The 10,471-nt window shown below is 40.8% G+C and overlaps 3 protein-coding genes across 3 annotated transcripts; 2 read left to right on the top strand and 1 right to left on the bottom strand.

Annotated features, from left to right (window-relative positions):
- The first annotated feature begins 855 nt into the window (after nt 1–855).
- On the top strand, nt 856–1,519 carry LOC113229859 (TM2 domain-containing protein CG11103). The gene has a single exon (XM_026463546.1). It carries the CDS (start codon nt 883–885, stop codon nt 1,423–1,425), a length of 543 nt encoding a protein of 180 aa, XP_026319331.1. The 5' UTR covers nt 856–882; the 3' UTR covers nt 1,426–1,519.
- Nucleotides 1,520–2,764: 1,245 nt separating this feature from the next.
- On the bottom strand, nt 2,765–4,023 carry LOC113229524 (40S ribosomal protein S13). Its single transcript, XM_026463151.1, has 3 exons — nt 3,923–4,023; nt 3,632–3,759; nt 2,765–3,179 (listed from the first exon to the last, which is right to left on the bottom strand). The coding sequence occupies exons 1-3, from the start codon at nt 3,943–3,945 to the stop codon at nt 2,875–2,877; spliced, it is 456 nt and encodes a 151-aa protein (XP_026318936.1). The 5' UTR covers nt 3,946–4,023; the 3' UTR covers nt 2,765–2,874.
- A 309-nt stretch (nt 4,024–4,332) lies between these two features.
- LOC113229828 lies at nt 4,333–4,951 on the top strand. Its single transcript, XM_026463507.1, has 2 exons — nt 4,333–4,536; nt 4,676–4,951. The coding sequence occupies exons 1-2, from the start codon at nt 4,399–4,401 to the stop codon at nt 4,886–4,888; spliced, it is 351 nt and encodes a 116-aa protein (XP_026319292.1). The 5' UTR covers nt 4,333–4,398; the 3' UTR covers nt 4,889–4,951.
- The last annotated feature ends 5,520 nt before the right edge of the window (nt 4,952–10,471 follow it).

Genomic DNA, 10,471 nt, shown 5'->3' with positions numbered 1-10,471 from the left:
TTTCCTGATGAATTTCTTTGGCTTCCTCCACTTCCATCATTCTTTTTGTACACACGTTCTTGAATGGGGTATATATTATAGTCTTTATTGTAAATCTTTTCCCATAGTGGAACATTAAAAGTTTTGTTATTGGTGCTGTATAGCCAGGAGCACATCAAGCGTGACATTTTGAACTTTGGATCGTTCTTATTTCAGATTTAAATACAAGCAGCTGTGCTTATCTTCCTGCACATTTTTAAGGTTATTCAGATTTCTTCTTCTATTACTCGCCATCATAAAATAAATCATACATCTTACATTTTATCTGTTCCAATAAAACATATAGATCTTAATAAAAATGTTATGATTGTCATTAAAAAATTCCACTGCAAATAAGCCGAACTAAGTTTATTCGACGTTTATTAGACGTGGATAGTAAAACACCCTTGTGCCTTTAAAATGGTGAACTGACGAAATCAATTTTTTATGCAACTAAGAATAACTAATTAAAGATTTTTTAAATGATTATTTTAAAGACGACGACATATAATTCACACTCAATTGTGGAATTGAGAAAACAAAATATGAAAATAAAATAAAAAATACTGAATGGATCTTATTGCGAAGTGATTATTTTTATTTGTACATAATACTTAATTATCCAATAGAAACAAGTATATGTAATATTGGTTTCATTCAATGTTTTTTTTATTTTCAAATCGTTTTTTCTCATTTCGAGTTATGACATTGGTTTCATTTCGTGTGCGATATAGTCCATTATCGACCTTCATAAATGCAATGCAAAACGTCAAACAACGACGAAATCGTCATGTTTATGTGGTGTACATATTATTTTTTAATAAAAACAAGTTTATATGAGTGTAAACCCAAAGCTAATTAGAAATGAACCAACTAGTCACAATTTCATGTATAGTCTTCGTCGTTTTGCCTTCAACTCAGTCTGCAAACAACCCATACAAAGACGAACCTTATCGACCTCTTGGACCCCTCGTTAAGTGCACTTTTCTACCCTTGGAATTCCTGGATTGCGACGATCCATACGATCACAAAGGCAATCATACAGCAAAAGAAGCTCTTGGTCACGGCTGCGTCAAATACGGTGGTGTTTACTATGAAGATGTAGAAATTACAAAGGCGCAATGTAAAGTGTTCGATGGGATCGAATGTCATGGGATAAGAAGCTTTCTACGCGATGGCTTTCCATGCGTGAAGTACTCCGGCCATTACTTCACTACTACGTTAATCTACAGTATATTATTAGGGTTTTTGGGCATGGATAGGTTCTGTTTAGGCCAAACAGGGACAGCTGTTGGGAAGTTACTTACTTTAGGAGGCTTAGGCATTTGGTGGATTGTAGATGTAGTGTTATTGATAACTAATAGTCTACATCCTGAAGATGGGAGCAATTGGAATCCCTATGTTTAGTACTTATATATTTAAGAGTAAATTGTGATATTGATAATGTTAAAATTGTGTTTAAATATTTATTGTAACTTGTGTAAATAAATTTTTTTTATTGTTAAGGAGTTTAGCATTTTATTGAATTTAACTCTATGGAAAGTACTGAATCAAAGCAGGATTGTTGCTCATGCACGTTTTTGTTTACATCAGCGAATGCTGATTTTTTTACCTTAACATCAGCAGAGTATTTCAAGAAAATATGCATAAAATGTACGGACAACGGCACATAAGACTACACATTTTTGTTCGAAAATCGCCTCCAGTTCAACGGAACTAGATTCGTCAATGTGTAGTTTGATGTGCTGGTGTGTGTACATCCTTACTGAATCCATCTACATAAAAAAGCTTTTTATTTTCTTTGGTATTGTAATAAAATATTATTTCTATGATTTTGTGATGTTTATAACAAGACTTCATGAAATAGTCAATCTGCTTCATTGACTTACAAATAAATGGACGACGGGTCTAATACAAAAACCATGAAAAAAATGTCCCAAGTCAACCTATTCGAAATTTAAATTGTTGTCATCGCAGTATGTCGCTGTCCGTAGAACAAATGAAGACTAAAGCGGAGTGTCGCGCTCTGTATACGATTTTAGCGCCTTACAAGTGCGGACACTTTTTAGCGTGGACCTGACGTCCATATAATTGTAAGTCAATGATCTGCTTAGTTTAATCATTGTGTAAGTTCATCAAAATTATATTTTAAAACAACAGCTGAGCTGCTTTTTTGCCTTATGTTTCTGGAAGGTTTATTATTCCAGCCGGCCTTATAGGTCATATCATGACTCGAACATTCACAATGAATATCAGCATTGATGAATGCAGGTGCTGATATTTTAATCTTTGCAGATTACACCACAGATGCGGATTCTGATATCCTCAGCAACTCTGAATGAAACCAATTTTATTCTCGTTTATAAATGGATATCTTATGGAAAATTTATATGATGTAGAAATAAAAAATAATCACATTATTCGCAATAAGATCCGTTCAGTATTTTTTTTAAGTTCTGGATGAAATTCCAATGTATGTTACAAAAAATATTTTATAGTTTTATTTAAACTTTTCACAGAACTAACAGTAACTTTTAGTATTACATAAATGAAAAGACCCAAGTCTTTTTTCATTACTGAGACCACTCTCAGAGGTTGTTTCTCAGTTGAGAGAAAAACCATTTCAACCATAATTTTAAATTTTGAAATATCATAGCGAAACCACGTCCAAATCAAAGTTTCACAACCCTTGTAAAATGTGTAGTCCTCAACATACATTACAGTAGCCAGGCACACTTTGGCCTAATACCCTTTCCTTTGGGGAGACCGAGAGGCGTAAATATCAGGAACTTAGGAACCTAAATATCACTAAAAACTATGAAAAAACAATGTATGTGTGTTAAAGTTTATTTAGACTTAAGCCACCAGGGCTGAGGCTGTGCTCGACTCATATTTCCAGTTTGGTGGGAGCACACTCTTTGTCTTATAATAACGAGCTAGCCTGTGAATACGAGACTCAACCAGGATAAGACGAAATTTGCTGTCCTTGTCCTTCCTGTTGCGTTCCAAATGCTTCCTCATGGCTACGGCCTTCTTGATCAGGTAGTACAAATCCTCGGGTAGATCAGGGGCCAGTCCCATAGCCTTCATGATACGAAGGATCTTTTTACCAGTGACAAATCTGACTTGGGCCACACCATGTGAGTCCCTCAGCATGACACCTGGAATATTAGTTTAGAAACATGAAATTATGTTGAGTTAGATGGAGTGATGCTTACTGTATATTGAAGCTAAATCTTTGCAAGGATTTGTAAAGAAATAGTGCATCTTTTGTGACTTATGGAACTACTTGACGCACTATTGGTAACAATTTTGTGAGTTTATACATTTTTATTTTGTTGGTTTTGTTGGAAAAGGATAGGCAAGGATTAAACTTTATACTGCCATGTCTTCTAGTAATATCTGTTTATAGGATTAAAAAATTGTATTTACTACAGCACAAAACCTGGTATTTTTCCCTCTAAAAGATTTTTTCAAAAAAAGGGCATTCAAGAAACATGAAACAGAGCCCTATTTCGATAATTTCAAGTTTTTATGGGCTACCTTTTTCATTTATTGATTATATCACGAACTTACTATAGGTTAAAAGTAAAGATATGAGAAAAATACGCACCAATTTGTGAGGGTGTAAGGCCCTTCTTGCCAAGTTTGAAAATCTGCTCCTTTACATCATCAGCGGTCAATTTCAACCATGTAGGAACACTGCGGCGGTACGGCAGTGCTGATTGGGAAATACCCTTACTGAAAACACGAAAAAATCATAATTGAAACACAGCCATGTGGTTGCCTTGAAGGCAGTCTAGGTTAGAAATTTTCTCATTCAACATTGGACTTCTCACACCACTAAAAACAATAGGTGTCACTCAGAGCATAATTACAATAAGTAAATTAACAAATAAATTACCCAGGTGCGTGCATACGACCCATGGTTGCGGCTTTTTTATAAAATAGCCGAACTGACAACGACAACAAGGAAAACCAAAAAGATGGTGCCCGGAAGACGCGGATCCATTCACTATGACCAACTCGATCGCGATCGTTCGTTCATGGTCATTCATTCATCGCAAAAACCGTAAATGTTTTATTTTAGTTTATGGTGTGGTACAGTCAAGAGCACATCAAGCTTGACACTTTGTTGTACTTTGAACCATTCTTATCGTAAGCGGCATACAGTTGGAGTTAAGTCTTAAGTGTAAAGCTTGACGTGCTCTTGACCCTGTACCTATATGGCTGCTTGAGGATGGAGCTTCCATAGTTTATGTATGGCTGCGATCATCAAAGAGTGAATGGTTCTATGACAAGTAGCTGTCACAACAAACGTCAGTTGATTATAATTCCGAAAATCCTCACTTTTGTGAGAATTTGGTTATTTTCTTTAAAATGGCCAATAACTATGGCATATCCGAAGCCGAGCTGCAGCTGGCTAAAACCCAGGCAGCTCGGCGACTAGAGATGAGGAGAGAATTCTTGAAACAGCGCACCAACCCGTGGAAAAACGCCGCGGAGTCTGGATACGTCGTATGTACTTTAATTACGTAATTGTGTTATTATCTTCTTGAATTGTTTACATTGTAGAAAGTAACTTATAAATGTTATGGGAAGAAACATTTATTTAGCTAATCTATCAGTCAGTTCTTTACACTAGTATTTTTTTCAGTTTGATACAGCCATACAAAGATTCAACTCCATGAAAGTCACTCAATTTGAATTTTTCGAATCCAATAGAAGGACGGCACTGTTTGGAATTGCAACTATTATTATCCCAATGTTTGCCTACGGTTATTGGGTATGGACGGAACGCTCAGGCAGGGAAGCAAAAATCCGTAGCGGCGAACTCAAGTACAGAGATCGATTATTCAAATTACAATAGATTAATCGTGTATTTACACACACAATCTAATGTCCTGTAGGGTTATACTATTGTTAATACACAAGTTTAATTTAAATAAAAATAATTATAAAAAGATAAAGGGTTTTTTTTCATACTGTATATTCTAACCTACTCATGCTCTACATTTTTCATAAAAAACATGCATACATATATGGTAATGGGAATACTGCCTCATTAAAAGAATTAAAATTTAATTAGGCCATGGGAGAGGAGAAAATCTAAAAAAGGTAGGTATCTAAAATAAAAATAATGGTTTATTAAAAAGATGTTGCAAACCTTGTGAGAGACTGAAATCTGTATTAAGCAACATGAGCTTATATTACAGCTATATTTGCTATTCCTTGTAGTTAGTCTCTACGATTGTCATATAAATGTGTGGTAGTGTTTAACATTACAATTTTGCTATTTCTAGTTTTATTTTAAAAAAGTTATTGACATTGTTTTACTAATTAAGTACGTTAAGTACTTTTGATATCAGTCATAAGGTTTTTGATATTAATATTTACGGAATAATTGTCTGGACACTCTTAACGATTACACCCTATATAAAATGACAGGTATTTTCATTAAAAAGTACTGGCAAACATGGCAGTCAAATAATATTTGGCTAACACCTATTTGGAGACAAAGTTTGACAATAGGAAGAACATAATGTGTGTCACTGACAAATTCAGACTGTAATTTTTTATTGTTGACTGAGATCAACTTTCAAAAGCGAGTTGAATCACAGAATTTAAATTTAATTTAACGTTATTTCAAGAAGTTTACCCCAAATAAATATTTAATAAACAACAGAGAAGAATGTCAAAAGCATGCTATTCTCCAATAGAATGTGAAATAATCCAGCGGCAGATTGAAAGACGCAAAAAGTACAGAGAGGAGTTCCTGAAGAAGAGAACTGACCCTTGCAGACATGCCATGGAGTCAGGTTACGTAGTATGTAAAAATCACTAACCATCGTTAAGTTATTACGACAGGTTTTACTGCAAACTGCCCTTAGGAAAATGGTTCTCCTTGAATAGAAATGAAAATGGTTTATTCCGTAAAAAGTCACATCTCGCTTGTGTAAAGCGTCGAACTGCCTAGATTTACGCGCGTAAGGCTCAATTCACTGGCGCAGAGTCGTAGCGTCGCGTCGCGTCGTTTTCAGCTATAAGAAGGGGAAGGCGCGCGGCGACGATTCCGTATTTGCATTACACATATTTGTATGATCCCTCCAATAAGAAGTGGTTTGGGGTGATGGCTCCGGGCCCGCATGGATCCACGGACACGCGGGTGAGTGGCCAGCTGTTCACTGTGTATTCTGATTCGACCAGGAAGGTGACGAGGGTCTCGTCGCTCTCTTAGGGTCGTATTCCAGAACTCTACTCAATGCTCAAGTCAGGATTTGGCAGACTTGAGTATGATTTCAAGCACTGGAAATACGACCCTAATGGCAAGGACTTGAGTATGATTTGTAGTGCTTTGAATCATACTCAAATCCTGACTTGAGCATTGAGTACAGTTCTGGAATACGACCCTAAGTGTATCGTCGAGGGCTATATTCACCGATCGCACCAGTCGCTCCCACGCCCTGCCCATGAAGGGGGCTCCAGGAGGGATGAAGCGCCATTTGATGAGATGCTTCTCTGCTTCGTTTTGAGCTGCATCGGCGAACGCCTGGCGGAGTTCCTTGTCTGCGGCGTGGAAGTTGGTGCCATTGTCGGACCAAATTTCTGTCGGGCAGCCGCAGCGCGCGATCATTCGTCTGAGGGCCATGAGGCTGAGGCTGGCTGGTCACCACCTCTAGATGTACGGCGCGCGTTGTGAGACAAGTGAACAGCGCGACGTATCTTTTCTGTGTTGTTCGGACAACGGTGACAGTCAATGGGCCGAAGTAGTCCAGACCCGTGCAGGTGAACGGGCGCTGGTGATGCGCCAGTCGATAGCGTGGGTGGTCCCCGGTAGGTGGGACTGTTAGCGTAGCTCTTTCGATGCGGCACTGAAGACATCGGTGTATTGTCATTTTCGTGACGCTTACGCCCGTAGAATGCAGTAATGTTGCTTACACTCGTTCACTGTCGCTTCGACTCCACTGTGATTAAGTTGTCTGTGTACGTAATCTATGTACAACTTTACTTTTATTAAATTAAAAATTAAATTTTTATTACTTATTCCCGTCAAGTACCTACTGCAGGTCGTTTCTGTGAGTCTGTGATATCCGCTGCGGCGTTGATTCGCGTCTTCAGTATTATCATTCCGTTTGCAAGTTCGACCGCCAGGGGGCGCAGTCGACTGTGCGTAGACGGAGCTGGAGGCTTGTTATTTCGTAGGTCGCGTAGCTCTTCGTAAAAGGCTTCATGCTGACTAGAACACATTATTCTTTCGGCTTCTTTCATATACGTCGCGTCGAGCGTTTTATATAGTGCTTTCTTTTCTTCTAGTGTTCTCGGTCGCGGTTACGGCGCGTTGTGTCTTCGGTCTTTTGACCACTCTGGACCATTCTGTTTGTTCTTCAGCGTGCGTTTGTAGTGCGTCGTAGCTCGGCGGGGACGGCAGAGGTCCACGAATTGTAGGACTCGGCCCACAGTGCGAAGTAGGCGTTCCCGTCTGGAGAAGCGTTGAGGCGATGGCAGCCACATATACGGTGTTTTGACGTCTCTTCCTGTTCTCGTGTGTACCCTCTCATTCACCCGTGTCTCCTATGTCTGATTGACGGGGCTCCTCTGACCATATTGAGGGGTCGTCTCCGTCTTGAAGCTTTGTAGATAGTCGTCCACGTAGTGGTGCTTCACTATTGACTTGACAGCTTCAGGGTGAGTATATTGATACTTCTGGGCATTAGTGTTCTTCACATATATCGCTATTGACGGTGAACACGAAGCTCCGAAGAGTAACGTCATTCTGTATTCTCGAGGTGGAGCCCCGTCGCGTCGATCTCCTCTCCACAGATATCGCAGAACATCCATGTCATTTGGGTCGACTTTGACTTGCATAAACATTTCCTTGATGTCCGCGCTCACCGCGACCGCGTGTTGGCGGAATCGCATAAGCACCCCTGGTAGTGATTGCAGTAGGTTGGGGCCGGTGAGTAGGCGGTCATTAAGAGAGACGCCTCGTGTCTTGGCTGCGGCGTCGTGGACTATGCGGACCTTGTCGGGTTTTATAGGGTTGTGTACTCCGAAGTGGGGTAAGTACCACACCCTCTGTGGTTTCTGCGGCGGTGCAGGCTCGTCGTAGCCCTTTGTGACTAGGGCTTTCATTTCTTCATTGTACCGCTTCTTGAATTTTTCATCTTTGTCCAGCTTCCTTTCTATGTTGTGAAGACGTTTCAGCGTATTTTCTTAGTTGTCGGGTTACAGTGCGTCCTCTTGTTTCCATAATAGTGGAGTTTGATAGTGATCGTCACTCGTTGTGGTGGTAGATTTTTCCTGCTGGGCTAGCGCCCGCACCTCTGGGTCCGGCTGTGAACGTTTGGGTTCGACGAGGAGGTTCTCAAGCGCGAAGTATTCCCTCAGCTGTCGATCCATATCTTCATCGCGTCGGGTGGTCACGTGGTTCGTCGAGTGCACTTGTTTGCCGAGGATGCGCGTGTGCGTGCTGTGTAAAAACCCACCGAGTGGCGTTAGGGATGCCACTGGTTGGTGTCGCTGTCCTCGACGTATCTCGTTCCCGATGAGTAGGTGTCAAATGTCTTGACCGATTAGCATCGTTGGTTGCGCTCATTTGTACTTTAATTGTAGGCGGCTCTGAACGATAGTCATTCTTGATGTGCTCCGTTGTATTGTGGCAGCTCCATGTGATATCGCGACGATTCTCTATGACCGCTTCGTTGCGGCGATTGCGATGGCGGAGGCTAACTCGGATATATCACTATTCTGTGCTCCCTTAGTGGTATTTTGCTTCATATCCGGCAGTGGATTGTCGTGAATGCCGCTGCATTCGTTTTCTTTCTGCATACGAATCGAATCTCCGTAATGGCGGCGCGGGGGTGAAGGCGAGAACGTCGGCGTAGAGGGGGCTCTTCTCCCGGCGGGCGCGGCGGCGGCAGCGGCGGAGGGTGGTACGCTAACTCCGCCGCGCACGGCAGCGGCGTCGACGGGTCCGGCGTTGTAGACATTGAGCGTCTCCCTCGTTTGAGCTAACAGTAGAGTAGACTGTGGGGGTGCTGTTAGCTCGTGTTCCTTTTCCTTCGGCTGTGATTCGTTGTAGTTGAGTCTCTCGTTCGTTTCTAGCCAATCGTCGATGCGTTGCTCTTGTTGACTTTTCGACAGCACGGTTTTTTCATCGTCGTCGTCGCTGTCATCTGCTGTCAGGGTCGCTACGCGTGCATAGGCAAGTTCCAGCTTGATTTTCAGGAGTTCGCCTTGCGCGAGCGCAGGAAGAACCCAAGCGGCTGGTCTTGCTTCTCACGGGTTCTGACGACAGGGAAGTAGGACGATCGACTGATTTCTTCGTAGCTGCGGTTTCTGTGGCGTCGGCGCTGTCTGTGGTTGCGGTGGCTTCTGCGCTTCTTCTTGTGATCGACATCGTTGTTTATGAAATCCGGCTCGATTGGACCAACTTGTGCGGGTTGCACCTATGACTGGTTTCAAATTAAACAACGATTGTATATACTGTGAAGATCTGGAGGCTGGCTTTTGTGTGGTAAGGTTGGCTGCTGGCTCTTCTTCGGGTTTTTCTATGTATCTCGAGCTTAGGCTGTTTTTGGACTGTGTATCTATTGGCGCCAGTGCGTCTTTTATAGGTGAGCGAGCCTCCCTTTTCCCGCCAAAAGTTGCCTCACCCCTTTGTACTATTTATTCGTCTTTCACACGTTAATCTATTACAAATACTTTTCTATTATACATTTCTTAGTGCTAATTTATACATAACGTCTTAAAAACTGTATAAGTGGTACATAACAACCTCAGTCAAGCGCCCGCAGGAGATTTGTGCCGGACGACCTACTTATACTACCCTGCCCCCCGCTTCAGATGTATAAGTAGTCGCCCTAGCTGCATATGCGTTCATCTGCGCGCGAGTCGGATCATATTCTCTATTTTACTCACTATTCCAACTAAATACCTGTTTGATCCTTATTGGAATAATACGAAACACATACAAACTTTATTTCTACCTTTTAAGACTATTAGAAGAAATTAGAGTACCTACAACAAATAAACCTTAAACTATTTACACAGATATAACATATTATTATATAACAGATATAAGATATACGCCATACTTAATACTATTGCGCGGACTTAAAACCACTCGTTGGGTGCAGCCGTACCGAACAAGTAGAGTTCTCAAACTAAACTTTACCCTGTTGGCATATCGTTGAAAGTTCAATATTATCAATACCTATTAATGCGTTACGTTACGACGTTTCGATATTATTTTGCGGTTCTAGCGGTTAATTGTCTGTGGGTTAATTGTTGTACGACGACGAATTGGAGTTATTAAATTTAATTTAGTTCTCCAAAAAAGAAGCGACCTTATCGCAGCGGTATAAGCTTTACTTTCGTTTCTTGTAACAAAGAAAATATTTCGATAAACAGGTAATTGAAAATTTATTAATATAAGACTTTCCGATGATAT

This window comes from Hyposmocoma kahamanoa, unplaced genomic scaffold, assembly GCF_003589595.1.
Source record: "Hyposmocoma kahamanoa isolate Upper Pololo Valley unplaced genomic scaffold, ASM358959v1 62, whole genome shotgun sequence".
Lineage (NCBI taxonomy): Eukaryota > Metazoa > Arthropoda > Insecta > Lepidoptera > Cosmopterigidae > Hyposmocoma > Hyposmocoma kahamanoa.
The sequence above is the reverse complement of the archived record's forward strand: the minus strand, read 5'-3'. Positions and strand labels throughout refer to the sequence as shown.

Bases quoted from the DNA above. Each gene is read 5' to 3' on its own strand.
- LOC113229859 (XM_026463546.1), top strand. From the start codon at position 883: ATGAACCAACTAGTCACAATTTCATGTATAGTCTTCGTCGTTTTGCCT.
- LOC113229524 (XM_026463151.1), bottom strand. From the start codon at position 3,945: ATGGGTCGTATGCACGCACCTGG. The intron at 3,760-3,922 runs GTAATTTATTTG...TCGTGTTTTCAG, and splicing joins GGTCGTATGCACGCACCTGG to TAAGGGTATTTCCCAATCAG. The intron at 3,180-3,631 runs GTGCGTATTTTT...CTAATATTCCAG, and splicing joins CCTTACACCCTCACAAATTG to GTGTCATGCTGAGGGACTCA.
- LOC113229828 (XM_026463507.1), top strand. From the start codon at position 4,399: ATGGCCAATAACTATGGCATATCCGAAGCCGAGCTGCAGCTGGCTAAA. The intron at 4,537-4,675 runs GTATGTACTTTA...TATTTTTTTCAG, and splicing joins CCGCGGAGTCTGGATACGTC to TTTGATACAGCCATACAAAG.